Source organism: Panthera tigris, chromosome C1, assembly GCF_018350195.1.
Source record: "Panthera tigris isolate Pti1 chromosome C1, P.tigris_Pti1_mat1.1, whole genome shotgun sequence".
Classification (NCBI taxonomy): Eukaryota; Metazoa; Chordata; class Mammalia; order Carnivora; family Felidae; genus Panthera; species Panthera tigris.
This window is the reverse complement of record NC_056667.1, coordinates 164,648,903-164,669,430: the sequence shown is the minus strand read 5'-3', so window position 1 is coordinate 164,669,430 and position 20,528 is coordinate 164,648,903. Positions and strand designations below refer to the sequence as shown.

The following is a 20,528-nucleotide window of genomic DNA, read 5'->3' as shown; positions in this document are numbered from 1 at the left end:
GAGAGATGGACAATAGAGGTACAGTGATGAAGGATCTTACATTAGTTTCTCAGGGCTGTTGTAACAAATTACCACAAACTTGGTGGCTTAAAGCAACAGAAATTTATTCTCTGGCAGTTCCAGAGGCCAGAATTCTAAATTCAAGATGTTGGGAAAGTTGATTTTTTTTTTTTCCTGGATGCTCTGAGGGAGAATCTATCCCATGCTTCTTTCCTAGCTTGTAGTTGCCAGCAATCCTTGATATTCCTTGGCTTGTAGATTCATCACTCCAACCTCTACTTCTGTCTTCACATTGCCTTCTCTGTGTGTCTCAGTCTTCTCTTCTATATCTTGTAAGGAAAAGTGTCATTGGATTCCTGATTATAGGATAATCTTGAGATCCTTGGTTATATCTACAAACACCCTCTTTCCCAATAAGATCACATTCACAGGTTCTGGGAAGATACATGTTTTGGAGGGTTATCACTCAACCCACTTTGACAAGGACTTAATCCTATAAATAAAAGTTTATAGGCAAGGCTGTGCCATTATTACACTTATTATGTGGAAGATGACACTGGTAGAAAATGGACAAATGATGAAGACTTGAATTAAGTCAAGTGAGTTTAGAGAAGAGAGGCTAGATTCAAAAAGAAATTTCTGAGGTAAGTATACCTCAGATTGAGTGTGTAAGATGGGGAAGAAAGAGTGATCTTGGGTATGATAAATTTGGGTTGTCTGTGAGACATATAGGAGCAAATGCTTTATAGCGGTTGGAAATGTAGGTTGGGGATTTGGGAGGGAGCTTGGGTGGTTAACTGTTAAATCAGTGGTGTCCAATAAACCACACCTGTGAGTATTCACATTCTTGTCACTCCTCTGACTCTGTACTTGGCTATATGATTGGCTTTGGCCAATGGAACATTACCAAGTATGATGCAAGTTTGATAAGCCTTTGTACAGAAGGGCAATGTGGCAGCAGCACTTTTTATATGAAGGAGAAAGTAACTTTTACCATTTTGCTAATGTAATTTACCCCGTGTGGCATATAGGCATCCACATAGTTACTTTATAAATTTACCATTCTCTTGTGAGTTACTGTGGGTTATAAAATTGTACTGGACTAAGGTGAAATCACTACTAGGATAAGGAATAACAACTTAAACATAGATACATGTTGAAATTCTACACAAATAGAATGGGGGAAGAAGGTGCTTACAAAATTTAAAACCAGGTAAGACACCTGCAGTGGTTAATTTTATGTGTCAACTTGTGTAGGGATCAGAGTACTAAGATTAAACATTGTTTTGGGTGTCTCCTCTCTAGATGAGATTAGCATCTGAACTGAAGGACTCAGTAGATTGCTCTCTCCAGTGTGATTGGGCACCATTCCTTCATTCTGTTGAAGGCCTGAATAGAACAAAAAGTGAAAAAAAGGGAATTCAACTCTTTTCCTGCCTTACTGCTTGAGATGGAACATCTCATCCCCTCCTGCCCTTGGACTGGGATTTACCTTATTTAGTCCCCTTGTTCTCAGGTCTTTAGACTTGGACTGAATTACATCACTTGGCTTTCCTGGATTTCTTGCTTTCTTTTCTTTTTTTTCAAATTTTTTAAAATGTTTATTTATTTTTGAGAGAGACAGAGACAGAATGCGAGTGGGTCAGGGGCAGAGAGAGAGGGAGACACAGAATTGGAAGCAGGCTCCAGGCTCTGAGCTGTCAGCACAGAGCTTGACGCAGGGCTGAAACTCATGAGCCATGAGATCATGACCTGAGCGGAAGTCGGACGCTCAACCGACTGAGCTACCCAAGCGCCCCTGGCTTTCCTGGATTTCTAGTTTGCAGACAGCAGATCACGGGATTCAGCCTCCATAATCATGTGAGCCAGTCCGTCATAATAAATCTCTCTCTCTCTCTCTCTGGATGGATAGATGGATGGATATGGATATATTACTTTTGGGTTTTATTGATTCTGTTTCTCTAGAAAATCCCAAATACAGCTCCTTGGGTTTTGGATTTGACATAGAACATGACCAACTTCTGATGTTATATCTTCATATAAAGATAAATATGAATATCTCTGTGGAACTTACAGTTTAGAGACTTTTAATCTTGGGAATTGGAATAAACCTTCTTTTGTTTGATCCTGTGGACCTCTATCTCCTAAAATAATAATATGCCAATTTTAACTTTTTTGAAGTGAGTGTTTCATTTTGGAAATTGCTTCAACCTATCTGATGATGCCTATTGATCACACAGTGAAAGTCTGTTTTGGGAGATGGAATGATTAGGAGACACACTTAAGAAACAGAAGTTCATTGGGTCAAGAGATTGGTTTCAAGTTCTGGGATGTTGGTAAGGGTGGGATGGAACCAGGAGCACATCAGAGGTTGTGCTTAGCAGATGACTGGAGGAGTTATGTGTCTGCTCTAGATCTCAGTTTCCACATGTGGAAAATGAAAGTGGAGTATTAGATGATCTCTACAGTTCCACCGAATGCTAAAATATAACAGCTCCCTCTGGAATAACAGAAGTTATCTTGTATGGAAGCCAATGAGTGATCAATAAATGCTAATTGACAATGGCAGTGATAAAGTAATGAATACTTGGATCAAAAAAGAAGTTCTTGTTCTTGAAAACTACAAATAGGAAGGCCCTTTTATATTTTCCATTCTCCAATGAGAGGCTACTTGGTCAATATATACAGCTTGGTAGAAAGAGAAGGGGTGGCTAGAGAGGGAGTCAACAGAGCATCTTTCTTGAACTGATTGACTTATCATCACAGTATCATACCTTTTCAGGGTTAGTGCCCTTCAGGGTTCTGTTGACTGCAAATGTTGTTGTAGAATCTATTATGGACAGTTTTGATGGAATTAGCAGACTTACACAGAAAACAGGGCAGAATTACAGAAGATTCTTTGGAGCTATAGCATCCAGAATTTGATAAGGGGACTTCTTCAAGGTTCCATACTGGGCCAAATATTTTCTACTTGTCTCCCCATAGCTTATACAGATCCTTCTTTGTCCCTGCTATTCTCTGCCTAGAAAGGATGACCTATATGGATTCTATCAACAAGCTCCAGCACCCTCTAGCTCCAAGTTGGGTCTGGTCATGCTAGGAGGGAGGGAAAATCAGTTCAAGGTATTTGAGGTCAACTTGAGTGTTGATGTCCTTTGACAAGCTGTCACTACTCCTCTGAAGGCAGTTGCTACTATATAAGCCCCCTGTCCTTTGGGTCCTGGTGACCTTCCTCTTCCTTCTCCCATTAGGTCTGGGGGTGGTGACTTCTCTTTTGCTTCAAGTCCCAAGTTTATTCACTGTCCCAGTGGTTTGTCCATATTCTACCTTGGTAATCATTCTCCTTGTAAATTAACCCTCTTGAAATTACTTTGTGCTCTGTTTTTCTCTTGGGACCATGACTAATACACATACTATTCTACGAACTGAGAATGAAAAGGAAATGGCAGCTGGGGCCACATCAACACACATCTTATCATGCAGCCCTCCATTGCAGCCTTCTGGACTACCTTACGAGTATTTTTGGTCACCTTCTCGCTTCTTTCCTCAACCATTGACGCCTTCATTGACCCCATAAATCAAGCAGGGAATAAGGCTGCAGCCAATTCAAAACCAAGCTTGATGTGCTCAATTAATTTTCCTACTCTTTCCAGTATTCTTTCTCTACTGCCACTCCTCTTGGTGCTGTAGACCATGGAATCCTCAAAGGCAGAGGTTTTGTCTTAGTCTTCTTTTGTCCCCAGAGCCTGGAATATGATAAATGCTAAGTAACTGCTTTTATAATGAAAACATAGAAGATAGAATTAAGGAAATGACTGCTTATTAAACCTTCTATTTCCAGACAGACCAGGAATGGTCTACTTCTCTTCCTTCTTTGAGGATGCTCAGTGCTTTTCTTACTTCCATGTACAACATTGCTGCTGTATTATAACCAGTCATGTGTTGGTAAATGGTTTTTGTTGTTGTTGTTTTATAAGTTTTATTGAGATATAATTCACATATCATATAATTCACCTATTTAAAGTTTACAATTCAGTGGACTTAAGTATAGTCACAGAATTTTGTAATCAGCACCACAATCAGTTTTAGAACATTATTTTCATTATCTCAAAAAGAAACTCTACCGGTTAGTGGTCATCTGTTTCTTCTCTGTCTTCTCTCCCCTCACCTTCTGGCAACCACTAATCTACTTTCTATCTCTTTGGATTTGTTTATTGTGGACATTTCCTATAAATGAAATCACACAATATGTGGTCCTTTGTGAGTAGGTTCTTTCACTTTGCTTAACATTTTTAAGGTTCATCTAAGTTGTAGCATATCAGAACATGTATACTTCCTTATTATGGCCAAATAATACTCCATTTTATGGATATAACACATTTTATTTATCCATTCATCAGTTGATGGACAAAATTTGTTTTCACTGAATGTTGGTAAATGTTTAACAGCTAGGAATCTGGAAAAAAAAATCCTGATGTGTAGCACTTGTTGATTTCCATCATGTAAATAAGCCCTTCATGGCTGATTGCAAGCTACATAATGTCACTGAACATAGAGTTGGAAAGAGCTGCTAAAATAAAATAGGCTCTTGTGAGCCCCTGCAAGCCAGTTCCAGCATACTACCTTGACCATCTTTACTGATATTTCACTCAAGTTACCAGAGATGGGATCACATGCAGTGAGGTTTCCATACACTATTACTTTAGGATAATTACAATGATTATATAAAAGTGATACAACAGCCAACATTTATTGAGCACTTCCTATGTATCAGGTACTGTGCTAATCATTTTTTAAAATTTAATTCCTGACCATCACTATTTCCTTAGTAGCCTGCATCTCCAAACTATCAATATTCTGTGCTTGATTCACTGTCTTCTTAATTACTCCAAATGCATCGCATCTCACAATTCTTGCACATGCCTCCTCTACCTGGTACATTCTTTTCCCTAGATATCAACATAGCTCCTTGCCTCATTTCCACCAGATCTCCACTCAGGTGTCCCCTCCTCAGAAAGGTCTTTCCACTACCTCATCCCTTATCTAATCCTTTGCCAAGTTTTGTTTTTCTTCACAGCGCTTGGTGCCAATGTTCTCTTATTCTCTATATTTATTTTCCTATTTGTTTATTGGCTGTCTCCCCACCATAATGTCAGCTCCACGAAGACAGGGTCTTTGTTTTGTTTACTGTTGCATTTTAAATGCCAAGGCCATGTTCTTAATCATGCTGACTAAGCTGGGAAGTGTGGAATTTGTGCACAAGGGCCTCTCTTCCCCCTGTCTGCTCCTCCTGGTGCTATCAGAGGAATGTTTAGAGAACATTCTGCCCTAGTCCCTGCATCTCTGTTACTAGTCCAAATCCTGCCATAGATGACTCAGCTGACACAGGTGGAAGACAATCCAGTGATGTGGCTAAGAGTGTGCCTTACTCTGGAGCCAAACTAAATGGATTTGCATCCCAGTTTTGGCACCCACTGTCTGTGCACCTTGGGTTTAATACCCAACTTCTCAGAGTTTCTCCATCTTTAAAATGGGAGAAGATTCCCCATCTCATAAGTCTGTTTTGAGGATTAAATTAATCTCTTAATTTAAAGTGATTGGGGCACCTGGGTGGCTCAGTCAGATAAGTGTCTGACTTCTGCTCAGGTCATGATCTCACAGTTGTGAGTTTGAGCCCTACATCAGGCTCTGCACTGACACTGTGGAACCTGCTTGGGATTCTCTCTCTCCCTCTCTCTCTGCCCCTCCCTTGCTTGTGCTCTCCCTCTCAAAAATAAACATTAAAAAAATAATAAAATAAACTGATCAGTGCTGGGACATCTGGATGGCTCAGTAGGTACAGCATGCTGATCTCAGGGTCATAAGTTCAAGCCCCATGTTGGGTGTGGAGCCTACTTAAGAAAAAAATAATAAAGTGATCAATACATAGTAAGTGCTTGATACACCTTGTCTTCTTAGCTCTGAGGACATCTTCTGGCAGTAATCTTTACTTACTGTGTAAGTCACCCGTATAAGCCTGCCATATGGAAAACTGTAAAAAGTCACTACTTAGCTCTTTATTCTATTACCCTAATTGCTAGCATTCTGTAAGAGCACGTCTAGATTGTCCTGCTGTCAGAGGGAACTGGATAGTTCCTAGTCTGCTTTTGCTTCTCACAAAAGAGGAGACCTCTGAGCATCAAGAAAGTGTAATCAGCCTGCCATTCTTTCCTGGGAAATCACCTATATTTAACCACTAGGTTTAGAAAAGCCCTAAGGGAAACTTGATGTTATTCTCAGTCTAGCTAGCAGAGACAAGCCATATCTGGAACATCCCTGGGTCTGTAGAAAGAAAAGCCTCTCACAGAAGAGAAGTCCTTGCCCACAAGACCTAGGATGTTGGGAGTAAAGGAAGCATTGGTGGCTTTGCCAGACTGAGTGGAGAAAGAAGGAAGAGATGGTAGGTCATTCGTGAAAAGAAGAGAAACCACCCAGTATTCAGGACTGGCTTGGAAAGAAGCCCCCTGAGGCCCTGAAGCCCACCTTGCTATGTGCCCCCTGCTAGGCAGGGTCCGCCTAATCCAAGGGGCTGTATTTTTTACACCCTCCCTGCATGTACCACCTTTCTCCACTTCCTCAGTCAGGTCCATGAATTTGGTTAAAGTCGTAAGTCAGATGGGAAACCACTTGCTAATTTCGGGGAAATTCAGTTCCATTAATATTTACTGAACGCCCACAAGGAGCTGGGCAGTATTAGTGGGCAGTCCCAGGAATCCTAGGAACCAACAGTGCACAGTCGCATCCCAGAAAAATAATCTTCCCTGTCTCTGAGCATCCTCATTTCCTTGGAGTCAGCTTCTGGGTCTGATCCCCGCAAAACACCAACACTTTCCCCGTACTTGGGCTCCCACTGGGCTCCCCTGGGGCCTCTTGGAAACGCCGGGAGGATTAAAGGGTGGGGAATTGGGAGGGCTAGGGAGGTAAGGAAGGGAGGAGGGGGAAGGAACAAGGTGCATCTCCCCCTTTAATCGTGTTCCAATCAGGAGTCGGCCCTGTTCCCGGACTCCGATTCCGGCGGTCCAGAGAATCTTCCAGGAACCGCCTGGCATCCTGGGCGGTGGAGTTTGGCTGGTCCGGGCGCCGGAGCCTCCCTCCTCCCACCTCTTCCCTCCCTCCGGGCTCCGTGCCTCACTCAGGGGCGTGTCCTGCCCTACCTCCCTTTCACAGTGGTCCACTCATCCGGTTACAGCGGCAGCGGCAGCGGCAGCAGCCTGAGCTCGAACAGCGATAGCTCCGGGTTTCCAGACGGGAACTGTGGCCACGGCAACAGCTCAGTGGGGGGCACCTGTGCGAAGCAGGAGTAGCAGGGCGAGGGGGTGGGGTTCTTGCCAGCCACTCTCTGAGCCCGAAGGAAGGGGCACCTCCCAGCTGAGATTCCAGTGCTCAGCAGAATCTCTCACCGAACTGGGAATACTGGTGGGGACAGACATGTGCTGGACCAGCTAGAGGGCTGGGGTAGGTAAACATTAGGTCCAAGCGTAGAGTGGCAGTGAAGCTGTGTCTGGGACCATGACGGCCTCACACCTGGACTTTGGGGAAGTGGAAACTTTCCTGGACAGACACCCAGAGTTATTTGAAGATTACCTGATGCGGAAGGGGAAGCAGGAGATGGTGGAGAAGTGGCTGCAGAGACACAGTGAGAGTCAGGGGGCTGTAGGCCCGAGGCCCGCAGTGGCCAGCACCAACAGCTTGGCTCACAGCGGTGGCAGACGCAGCGGCAGTGTTGGTGGTGGCCCTGGACCAAATAGCTCTGCCAACAGCCAGCCCACTCTGGGCGGCGGGGACTGTGGTGGGGTTCCCCTGAGTCCCAGCTGGGCCAGTGGCAGCGGGGGCGACGGGAGCCTGCAGCGGAGAGCTTCTCAGAAAGAGCTAAGGAAGAGTTTTGCTCGCTCCAAGGCCATCCACGTGAACAGGACCTACGATGAACAGGTGACCTCCCGGGCCCAGGAACCCCTGAGCAGTGTGCGGCGGAGGGCACTTCTCCGGAAGGCCAGCTCCCTGCCCCCCACCACAGCCCACATTCTCAGTGCCCTGCTGGAATCCAGGGTGAATCTGCCTCAGTACCCCCCTACGGCCATGGACTACAAGTGCCACCTCAAAAAGCATAATGAGCGTCAGTTCTTCTTGGAACTGGTCAAGGATATCTCCAATGACCTTGACCTTACCAGCCTGAGCTACAAGATCCTCATCTTTGTCTGCCTCATGGTGGACGCTGACCGCTGCTCTCTCTTCCTGGTGGAAGGGGCAGCTGCTGGCAAGAAGAGCTTGGTCTCCAAATTCTTTGATGTGCATGCAGGAACCCCACTGCTGCCCTGCAGCAGCACAGAGAACTCAAACGAAGTGCAGGTCCCCTGGGGCAAAGGCATTATTGGCTATGTCGGGGAGCATGGAGAAACGGTCAACATTCCTGATGCCTACCAGGTAGGACTTTGCATTGTCCCCCTTCCAGAGCCCCACTGGCTTGGAAGCTAAACTTTCTGTTACCCCTTGGCATCCAGGAACACATTAATTTAGACTCTTTACAGCACTAATCTTGCTACTTTTAAATTCCTTCTGAGTTTAGACCAGTTAGAATGTTACTACACCATCGTTGATATAATGGTCTTTTCCTAACCCACAGGGCTTGTAAACATTTCATATATCACAAGGACTACATTTTGCAGTCAGTAATATCACATGTTTCTCTGTCAAGATTCCTTGTCCTTAAGAATATCAGTGTATGGTTTTAGAACGGATTTGTAAGGTGCTAGGAAAAAGTGTCTACTCCAGAATAGTAGTGTTAGTCTGAAGAAAATGGCATGTTGGTGTCTCTGATGTCTTTTGGGACTGTAATAAATTTCATTCTCTTTCAGGGTTGGACAGGGAACAGAGTACTGAACTACTTTCACATCCCTTTACCTAGCTTAAAGTTGCATGCATTTCAAGGTAGGGAGGAAGAGGAAAAGAGGAAGAAAATCAGGGGAAGAATGGGCCTCTGGCTTATGTGTGGCTTTTTAATTATTTCTGTTACTGAGTTTAGAGAGGCTGGACAAAATAGAGGGATTATTTATCTTTGGGTTTGAATACAGCATTATCTGCAGCCAGCTTTTGACAGGACTGAATAAGTAGGCTTTTAGTTTGTGAAATGAACAAAAATTGATAATTTTTTAGCAATTCCAAAGGCAGTCAGCAGGGTACACATGCTAGTTTCAAGTGGAAAAGGAAACCCAACATGCTGTTTGCTGGTATTTCTAAGTGTTTCATTTTCATAGTGATTTGAACGTGATACTAGGTACCAGATCTGAAAGCTAGTCAGTTCTGATTCTTCAGTATCTATTCACTGAATGTGATAAACTGGATGTACTTTCTTTGAGACTTTTTGGGGTTCATAAGAATTGAAAGTTCTTAGCTTTGGTTATGAAAATTTTGTGGTCATTTGATGAGCACGTCTTCCGGCGTCTAATAGAGCCACCTGTTTCTCGAGAGTTTGGTTGCTGTTGATCAGAATAGCAAAAGTGGTGGGAGGGGCACTGAGGGTAAAACTTTATTTTATCTGAAAGTTGACCATTTTACATAGAAAATTGACTCGCTTGTACTAAAACCAAGTTTCACATTTTTTGTGATGTCTGTCAGTATAACACTTTCATAGTAAGGGATGCCAGTCAAAATAACCATTTTCATTCACCTTTTGTTATTGATTAGGTGTGTTATTCATTATATCCTTCTTGAAGAGATAGTTTTAGGTCAAGCAACCAATGAATGAACTTTCGCAAGTGTCTCTTTCTCTATAATCTCGGAAAGCCATAGAAAGAAGTGAAAACATTTAACAATCTTTATGGTGAAGATTCTGTAAGAAGTTGAACAATCACAGTCTTTTGTTTCCCATTACTTCCACATTCTTCTTGTGAGCTTGGGCTAAAAAAAAAGAAAAAAGAAAAAAATCCCTTCCTAGTTGGATGACACTTGTTAGAGCTTGGAATTGCAGTCTATTCTCTTCATTGCCTTTACTTTTCTTATTCTTCCCCAGTTGATATTTTCCCATTTCTGTAGCTTTTATTTCTTGCTCTCCTTCATCTCCCAACTTGTGTTTAAGACTCTTCACATAACTGCCTTTTCTTCAGGAGCAGAATTCCAGCTTCCTCAGCAGTTTACTTGTCTTCCTGCTGCCTAGAATTGTGGCTAGAGGTGTTGTCAGAGTTGCAGAAAATCAGATTTTCAACAGCTGATATTTCTTCTGGGCCCTACTTGTACTCTGAAGGCAGAGTGTAAAGCAAAGTTGCCTTTGATATTTGGAAGCTGACAGTGGGAAAGTCCCCAGGGTGGTAGCGATAGCTGTAAAGAGGACCAGGTTGTTGGGAGGACTGGCAAAGGGAACATAAGGGAAGGTATTATATAGGCTGAGTTGGAGATCTGGGTTATGCCTGTTCTTCATTTCATCCTGGACAGAGAGTTTCTCTTTTATTTCACCATTGGCTTCTACTGTATATTTCTGTATTTTTAACCTGGTGTGTTTTTTCATTTTTTTAATGCCACTTTTCTTCAGAAAAACTACTTTTTTTTTTTTTCTTTATTATGATACACTACAGTCACCATTAGTGTGACCTTGGGAGAATTTCTTTTTTTTTTTTAATGTTTATTTATTTATTTTGAGGGAGAGGGGCACACACAGAGAGAGAGAGAGAGGGAGAGAGAGAGAGGGAGGGAGAATCCTAAGCAGGCTCTACAACTGTCAGCATGGAGCTGGATGCTGGGCTTGATCTCACAACTGGGAGATCATGACCTGAGCCAAAATCAAGAGTCAGACACTCAACCAACTGAGCCACCCAAGCGCCCCTTTGGGAGAACTTCTTAATCTCTGAGTCTCAGTTTTCTTACCTGCAAAATGGGAATAAGAACATGTATGTGACGAAGATAAGATAATTATTTGGAAAATAAAATGAATATTGCATTACAGCCCCTAAAACAGTACCTGCCACATTGCAATTACTCAGGAAATGGTATCAATTTATGATGATAATGATGACACAAGTCTACTAGAATTCTTTTTCTTTATCTCATTTTCAGTTGTTTTTCTCCTTATCTGGGACTGAGATGTGGACTCAGCACATTTTGACCAACCTACTCTTTCCCTGAGCCATGTTCTATTCTTAAATTAAGTATTTTAGAACTGTCTTTACATTTGAGGAATATAGAAATATCTACCCTTCTACCCACTACTGACGATTTCTCTAAATGTGATTGATAACACATGATTGACCCTATCCTATCCTATCAAGAGTATTATACTTTGTGCCTTTAAGGAACTCACACTATATAGATTTTTTTATGGAGTTGTATTAATGTTGCCTCCTTCCTACATTTTAGCATTTTTCCCCATCCTTTCCATTTCTGACTCTTACAGATTTTTCTATGAATGAAAACTGACAACCTTTCAAATGCATGTTCTTTTATCATGATGTTGTTGTAATTCTGATAATATATAAACATTCTGAAGTTTCTTTGTAAAAATATAACCATTCCCTCTGATATTTTATTACCTAGTATGTTTTTAAGGTGTTTCTTGCTCAGATTCAACTAGTGTTCTTTTTATTTTTCAGGAGATAAAAATTTTTTATCATACAGAGTTTAAAAATTTAATCATTTGAAAATTAGACTGATGATCCTCTTGGGTTCACAATATGGGTGAGAGAAAGGCATTAAAGATACTAATGAAATCATGATAATAAGCATAGAATTCTGGAGTCAAGAATAGACTAATGAAAACTAACGTTGAATAAAAGTTTTGGCAGCAAAAATACCCTCCTTAGTTTATTTCATTATTTTTCATTACTTCTTCAATTAGTCCTAAAAAAAAGACTTGGGACACTGGGATGGCTCAGTTGGTTGAGCGTCTGACTCTGGATTTTGGCTCAGGTCATGATCTCATGGTTTGTGAGATCGAGCCCTGCGTTGGGCTCCATGCTAACAGTGCAGAGCCTGCTTGGGATTCTCTCTTTCCCTGTCTCCCTCTGTCCTTCCCCCACTCTCTGTGTGTCTCTCAATAAATAAATAAATAAACATTTAGAAAAACAGATTTGAAATTAGAAGAAAAAATTGCAAGTGGAAAAAAATTCATTTTAAGTATCCAGTATGGATCATAGTGACTACAATTTACCTTTTTTTCCCTGACAGTTATAAGTTATTAAACAGCCCACTTTAATATAGTAATGAAAAACTTGCCCTCAAGAGGTTGAAAATAAGAGCACTCAAGTAACAGGTGTTCTCTTTGAGATTATTCTAAGCATTCAGAATATAGCACTTTAAACATTAATAAAAAGTGTGAGATGATATTTTTGTTGGTGTTGATAATGATGATACAGGTGTTTGATGGGCTTTGGATCTGAAAAGCAGCCAGGATGTTTTGTTAGGTGAACTGGGAGGAGGAAAGGGGATGACGCAGCAGGGTTACAGGTGTGCCAGGCTTTCAGAAAACCTGATCTGTTTACACAACAGATTTACTTATTTGTTAGTTCCAGCAAACATACACTGAGCTCCATTATACCTAAAGCCTGGGTAGGGGGACTGCGAGCATACAGAGGTGAGAGAACATGTTTTTTGCCCTCCCAATGCTTATAGTTGAGAGGCATATACTATACACAAATAAATACCAAGCACTATACTTAATAAATGTTACAAACTAAATGACTAGTCTCAGTAGACAATGGATTCACATTATGATTGGGCTCATGATGGAAGACTTCATGGAGGAGATGCCATTCAAGCTGAAAAAGGGGTTAGATTTCACCATTGGAGATGGTTGTGGGTTTGGCGGGAGTGATCCAGGTGTAGCAAAATGGCATCAGAGACACAGTAATGAGCGAGCACAAAATGTGTACAGGGGACAGTGAGTGCTTTAATTTGGACAAAGTATTGCCCATGCTGTAGATTGAATACGCAAAAGTAGCATGAGGGCAAAAGAAGAAAGAACCTTGAATGCCTGACTAAAGAATTTGAATTTCATTAACAGTCGGTTAGTCAGTGACTAACAGTTACAGGGAGCCCTTAAAGACATTTTAGTAGGATCAGAGTGGTGTTTTTGGTAACTTGGTGTCAGTGGCTGAATGGATTGAACAGGGGGAGGCTCAAAGCTGTGGGGTGCCTGGGTGGTTCAATCGGTTAAGCGTCTGACTCTTGATTTTGGCTTAGGTCATGATCTTGCAGTTTGTGGGATCAAGCCCCACTGTGGTATTAGTGCAGAGCCTGCTTGGAATTTTCTCTCACCCTCTCTTTCTGCCCTTCCCCTGCTCTTGCTCTCTCTAGGAAAAAAATAATAATAATTAGGAGTCTATTATGATGGTCTAGTAGAGCCATGATGAACAGCTGAACTAAAGCAGGAACTGTGGGAATGGGCAGCAGGGGACAGATGGAAGATGTTCTGCAAGTGTGGATTTGGGCTAGAAGAGAGGGAGTTGATAATAACCTGGGTGATGTGGAGAAGCTTAACTCTGTTATCAGTAACAGGAAAAAAAGCTTGGTGAGTAAAGATTCTAAGTAGAGCCAGCTACATAATTTGTGGAGTGTGGTGCAAAGTGGTAGGTAAAGCAGGAGCTTGGTTGGAGGTGGAGAAGTTAATCTTCTCTTCCAAAGGACCTGCTGCTTTATCCCACAGCAGCCATGCAACTCCCTAGTGATTTCAAGCTCCATGTTGAAAAACCCTATACCTGGATTGGGGGTAGGTAAGAGCTCTTCATTGAGTTGCCTGCCACTTGGTCATAATGCTGCCAGCTTTGGGTGGGGATGACCACAGCCTTGCTCCTCCCAATGTGGCATGGGGTGTGCACCTGACCCTCCCCATGCTCCCACCCAGACCCCAACCAGGAGCAGAGGGCAGTTGTAGGGTATGGCAGATGTAGGGTGTGGGCTCCTCACTCAACTAATGTGACCTGGTTGTAACCCCTGGTCTCAAGGGAGGGGTGAGTAGGTGGTAGGCGGTAGGCCAGATGAGGCCCGGGACATACAGAGCAGGATATATGACCAAGCACCAGTCCTGGGAAGGCAGTGGGAGGGAAGACTGAGTGTGAGCCAAGACTCCAAGGTCTGAGCTCATATGCCACTGTTCCATTGGACTTCAGTTAGCACAAATTCAAAGGTAAAGATTAAGAGTTTCATACAGCACAGCATTAAACCTGAAGCCGGGGGCCCCTATGCAACTGCACCAGTCACATGTCCATGAAACTGGTCCTGAGTCGGAGTCATTTTGAGTATTAGGTGGAGAAGTTGAATTTTATTCCAGCTAGTGTCTACTGCTTCCTTTCAGCTCCATCCTAATTAAATTATGTGCCGTTTTCATTGCCTGGATTGTGCTTTTCTATTTCCGTGCTTTTCATCCTTTCTGCCAGGACTACTCTTTCTCCATATTTTGTCATTCAACTCTTGCTGTGCTTTCTCATAATATAAGAAGGGAGAGCTGATTGCTTATCCTTGAAGAGAAGAGATGGAAAACAAATAAAAATTATACACAAAGTTCTATTTAAGAATGCATTCTACTATATGGGTATATTTGTTATATATATATATATGTATATATATATATGTATGTATACATATATATGTATATATATATGTATACATACATATATATATGTTAAATAAGAATATAAATAATGATTTTTTAAAATTCACTTTCATTGAATTTCATTTTAGAATAATCTCCACTGAAATAACTACATTTAAATGTGTTTGGCTTCAGAAGGGATTAATTTCATGTGTCTGGAAAACTCAGTGAGGAATATGCTTCCTTCCCTGATGAGCCAGTGCTGACAGACATGGGTCTATGGTCCTGTGATTAAACTGCTGAGATTTGCTTAAAAGGCAGATGTTGATCCCACCCCTCCACTAGTCTTAAAAGGAGTTTTATGAATTCTTATTTCAGCCTTGCACAGTGTTTTAAAAATTCCCCTAAGCCCACAAACATGTTCACTAGCCCAGAACCAGAATTGATTTTGCTCTTGAAGCAGGAAACATTTGCTGTTTCAGCCCCTTTTCCTGACAGACACATGATCATGATAAACAGAGTGACAAATTGCATTTGCTGCTCTTACATGAGGATAGATTACAGAGAAGTACAGTTCCTACAGAATCATGGGGAGGTAATTTAAGGTTAACTTAATTTTTTCCCAGCCCATAAGCTAAATGTTTACTAATCTGACCAATATATTTTGGTTCCTGAGGTTTGGGTCACCTGTTTATTTACAAGGCTGGCTTAATTTGGAAGTTAGTGTTCCATGTTTAATATAGTGTTGAAAAGTCATATGAAGCTTTCCTCTGAAATAGCTTTGAGTTGTTTTACAGGAAAGTCAACAAGATCCTTGACGTCCACTACTTGCTACTTTAGTTACTTATTTTAAGGGTGGTGTTTTGCAGTATAACCACATTCTTTTGGAAAGTGGAATTTGAATCATAAAAGAAGCTGTTTAGTCATAAGAGAGTGGGTTGGGCTTCTAATATTTTAGGAGAAACTTTGGTTCCTGGGAATTTATAGGCATTCAGGCTAAATTTATTTTTATTTATTTTGGGGATTAAAATAGTAAAGAAGGTTTCCTGGTATTAAAAAAGGTGTATTTTCTATAATTCCAATGGTTTCTTATTAATTGGTTGGTTTCAACGACTGAATAGTGTGGTTTATACGTTAATGATAAATTATATTTCCTATCATAAAATATAGCTTTAGGCTGTTGCAAATTTAGTACAAGAAATCTTTCTTATCTAAATGAAAAAAATGAGGAACTTTTGAGCTTTTTAAGGGTGTCAGATTTTAAGAATTTAAACATAATGATAGAAGGAAAAGGGATGCTCTTCTGTGGATTAACAATAACTCTATTATTAATGGAGCACTAATTATGAGCCAGGCATTAGGTCATTAGCAAGCATTGTCTCTTTTACACCTCTCAACAATCCCCAGAGGTAGCTATTACCAACACCATTTTACAAAAGGAGAAACTGAGGCTTGAAAGAGTTGAGTAGTTTGCTCAAAGTCACCCAGCTGGCAAATGTGAGAGCTAGGGTTCAAATGGAGATCTTTGGAGAGCCTTATGCCCACCCACCACCCCTCCATGTGACCTCTACAGACCACTAACTATTATATGCACACTCACATCTGTCCCTTTGCCTTCTCCTTTTCTCTGTCAGTTGAAGTCCTCTCAGCCCTCTAGGTCCCTCTTCACGAAGCTCTTGCTAATCCCTGCCCCATCCCACCCAAACTGACATGATTTCTCCCTCCTTTGATCTTCTGTAATGCTTTAATGTGCTTCTTTCTATTTTCATACTATTAGAACCATTTGGATACCATGTGATGTCTTGACTGTGAACTCCTCAAGATCAAGATCATAACTTCTTCATTTCACATTTGCTATGGTAGATCACATAGGGATTAATGCAAATCTGTTCAGCTGAGTAATTATACCCTTCATGTGGTCAGTTCAACCACCCCTAAGCACAGAGTTCAGCCTGTGCAGGCCATATATATAGCTAAACCAGGAGTACATCCTCTGAGCACATCTTTTACTCTTTAGACCTTGTTTTGTAGATTTTTTAAAAATAAGGCTTGTGAAGCCCAGATAACTGGTTAATTATTTGAATTGCTTGTCTGCATTAATCAAATCTTCATATTAATTGCTGCACCCCTGTCTCCCCACCCTCTTTGTTTTTGTTTGTTCATTTTAAAAATTTTACTTTATTCCATGTGGAAACTATGGAGAAAGCAGAATGCCACTAACCAAACACTTAAACTAGCAACAGCCCACTGCCAGCTTCTTCTAGGCAAAAGCAGAGGATGGAGCATGACTGTTCTGGCTAACTGAATTTTCTAGTTTTCTCATGATTACCCCATTGATGCAGTGTAACTTCTTGAAGGTAAAACACTCCTTCCAGCATAAGATCTTGCAAATGTTAGAATTTTTCTCTGAAGATCTTTTCAGACATGAGAGATTACATTGACCAACCTTGCAATTATTTATTTTTCAGGAACATTGCACTTTCAAGTTTATTGATTACATTTCTTATGTTTCACATACTCTCAAAAGATCTCAAAAAATTCAGTTTCTGAGATGGTTACATTTATGAACTACTCATTCCAAGATGTAGCTATTAGATGTCCATGTGGCATGTCCAAGTGAGAGCCATCTCTTTCCCTTCTGTTCCCTATAGTTATCCCCTGTAAGCGGGGCTGGTTGCTACACCTCTCCCCCATGCCTCCTCCCAGCTGAAGTGATGAGGTCTCTAATGGTAAACAATACAACTACTCTCGTTATGTAGAAATGAACCTACATCTGAAGAGGGTGCAACTACCAGAACCTGAGAGAGAGTTAAAGCTATGGGAGAGGGGCCGCCCAGCCAGAGCTATGGCCTGAGGGAGAGGAACTCAGCCACTGATGAACATGACCTGGATGAGAGGGAGCCAGGAAATGTTACCCTCTTCACACCCTCTTCTCCTGTCAATGTCACTCATTGGTTGAACCCAGGGTTGGTTGAAACCAAGAAGGCAAAGGAAGCCTTCCCTGGCAAAGCAGTTCATTGGAGTCAGCCTCCTGGCACAGAACAGAGTAGCGCAGAGCAAGAGCATTTGGAGAGCCAAATGGGGACTATCCAGAGTCACCAGGATATTAGTTTACTCACCAGGAATGTAAGTGTGTGTAGAGACCAAGTCAAGTAGGAATATCCATCTTTGATTTGAACACTGAATTTCACCAGTATATAGAAAATGGTGATTGAAATCTGTTGGAAATGAGTTCAGAATGCCATATTGGTATTTGACTGTCTTGTTCTGTCCAAGTAATTTTGTTTATTCCCAATATGCTATTTTCCAGAAGAAACTCCATAGGAGACAGCCTGGACCAAACACACCTCTAACAGGAAAGAGAGACACTGGTCTAGTTGATGGGACTTTTCCCCGTAAACAATCTGATGAGGCCCATTTATTTGAGAATTGAACTCATCAATTACTAATCATCTTGTGGAAACTGTGAAAGCCATCAGCCTGTAATAGAACATGCTCCAGACTTCGAGATAGGAATCTTGCGTTCTATTCCCAGTTCTACCTTAGTGTTTTCAGTTGTAACATAGGGATAATATGTCCAGACATATCGGCCCCATAGTATTTCAAAAGGATCTAATTATTAAATCAAACATTAGATTTTAATGAGATAACGGGAAAGAATATTCAAAAGGATAAAGTCAGAAATGTAAGACTGTATTCACCTTTTTATATGCAGAGTCCAGCAGGCTTTAATCACAGGGCCTGGCTCTGGAAATGTCCTTGTGCATGAAAGGAGAACTTTGATTTAAAATATGGTAGTACCTATATTGACTGTATTTTCTTATTTTCCATATTTTTGATGTTCTGGTTTTGGGGGCTCTGATACTGCTCCTCTCAGGGGTAACTAATTCATAGAGCAAAGGACGCCCCTGCAAATGCACCTGTGATGTGCAAACCAACCAACCCAGAATGCACTTTCCCAACAATCTCCTTAATCAAACTCTCACAGGCCAAGCCAAAATTCCTCTGCTTAGGCCAAAGTACTGGACAGGGCTAGGTACTGGACAGCTTACCACCCCCCCCCCCCCCGCCATAGTCCAGAGCCTACCAAAATTATTCAAACTGTCCAATCCTAAACTGACCCAGAGAACCTACCCTGCCTCCTCCATTCCTTCCTGAGGGAACCCCAATAAAGGCTTTGGACCATGTTCTGCCCTCTCCCTTTCTGCCTCCTGCCTGACCCTGGTCTGTCCCCATGTGTCTCTGCATGGTGTGCCATGCCACCTGTGTTTAGGGATCTGTGAGCATAACCTTCCTCCTTCAAGACAACCATTTCTATGTGTAAGTGTTCTACTGGATTAAAACAAATCACAGGTGTATTTTAGGATAGTACCGTATGTATATAATGCCTTATGCATAGGTAATGATTAACTTAAAATGTAAGGTAATCAAATGCGTTAAATTTACTTTAGACTGTCAGGATTTACTTGTCATAATACATATTCTTCATTTGACGAGCATAATTTTTTTTTACAACTGATGAATATGCCTATTTTTCTAGTATAATATGTAATCCCATAAGTATGAATTGGGTTTCTGTGCTATAAATTCTCCCATAAAGTCTCCAGATTGGCCATTCGTACTTTTATTCTTGAAATCCTAAAGATTTTTTTAAATGACAGTATTTGGGTCTAGTATTTGTAAACTGAAAAAAAATTGTCACAGCTGCCATTACAGGGTAAATGAACACTAAATCATGGTGCTTGTAATCAGGCTCTAATAATTTATTAGGCTAGGAGGAATCTATGACACAGTTTTGTTTTAAATGTGTTGACTATTCACCAAATAAAAGATAAGCTTTCCTTATTTTATGTTTTTCTCTTGGGATGTGTTGTTAATTTTATACTATGCATTGTCCTTGCACTCATGCCCCCTATATTTATCAGATTGTTGGAATGTCTAACCTTTACTTTTTTCAATTTAAAGAAATTAGATGTTGCTCCTTTTTCATTTAAATGGCTGTATACAGTTTAGTGAGCTAATAGTTTTTATGGGTATTTGGCAACTTAATGTGCATGATTACATATTTAAAGTTTTAATAACAGCTGTAATGGAATTAAGAACTGTAGGCTTGGGACATTGTGGAAAGATTATTCCAGGGTTGCTAAGGAAACCAGTCTAGGTTTTTCTGCATAAATTCTTCTGGAAAGGTGAAGCTATAATCCCATCTCTAATGGCCACTTTTATGGAGAATCCGCATTTCCCCCTTAGCTGCTGCTGCTTTTTGCTTTTGGAGAACTGCTTAGTGACAGGGTATATGCTTTATGCAACTGTTAAGGCTCGTTCCTTTTTCTGTCTTCAGGTACGTGAGACTGGGGTCAGATTCACCTTATACTTCCTCTCTTTGAGCACTGGCTCTGAAAGCCCAAGGCAGTCATGGCATCTCCTTTTTATCCTAGCCCAGAGATCAGTTGTCACAGAAGCTAGGGAGAGGAGTCAGTGGCAGTGAATGTGTCCAGCACTGACCAAACAGGCTGAGAAACCCAGAACCTCTGGCCAGGAGGCTGATAGCTCAGCTGGGATCCAAGGCATCTTTCCCCTCTCTCTCTGCCATCTATTTCTTAAATGAGGAAACAGAGGAGCAGCTTCTGATCTGGTCCCTTTATTTTTTCCATGCCTGCTGTGACTCCCATTGAATAGCCAGAAATGAACTGGCGCTCAGGGAGTGCCTACTAATTTAAAATGGAAAGGGCAGGACAACATTTTTCCACCTCTGAATTAACCAAATTGAGATGATCTGCTCTGTGAAATTAAAGAACAAAAAGGTCAGCCGGGAAAAGCGGAGCCACTGTCATCGTAAGGGTGTTTTATACTTACGACCTTGGGATTTTTGTTGAAGAAACAACCATTTTATTCTTAGAGATAACCTTGAAGGATCAAGCATTTACGTATGTAGCAATATAACAATATTATTATTGCTATGTATGTAGCAATATAA

General features: G+C 41.3%; 1 protein-coding gene across 7 annotated transcripts in view; it reads left to right on the top strand.

Annotated features, from left to right (window-relative positions):
• The window catches only part of PDE11A (phosphodiesterase 11A), a 411,261-nt gene that overhangs the window by 30,347 nt on the left and 360,386 nt on the right, over window positions 1-20,528 (top strand). For 3 of the 7 annotated variants that reach the window (XM_042994780.1, XM_042994774.1, XM_042994775.1), the window contains exon 1: window positions 19,746-19,892. The exons of 3 other annotated variants lie outside the window; for them this stretch is intronic. Coding sequence is in view for 1 of the 4 variants with exons in the window: in XM_007083909.3 (XP_007083971.2) it covers window positions 7,549-8,460 (912 nt within the window). In the remaining 3 variants the exon portion in view is untranslated. Of the gene's footprint in view, window positions 1-7,305; window positions 8,461-19,745; window positions 19,893-20,528 lie in introns of those variants that run through there. One more of the 7 variants, XM_007083909.3, reaches the window with a different exon arrangement.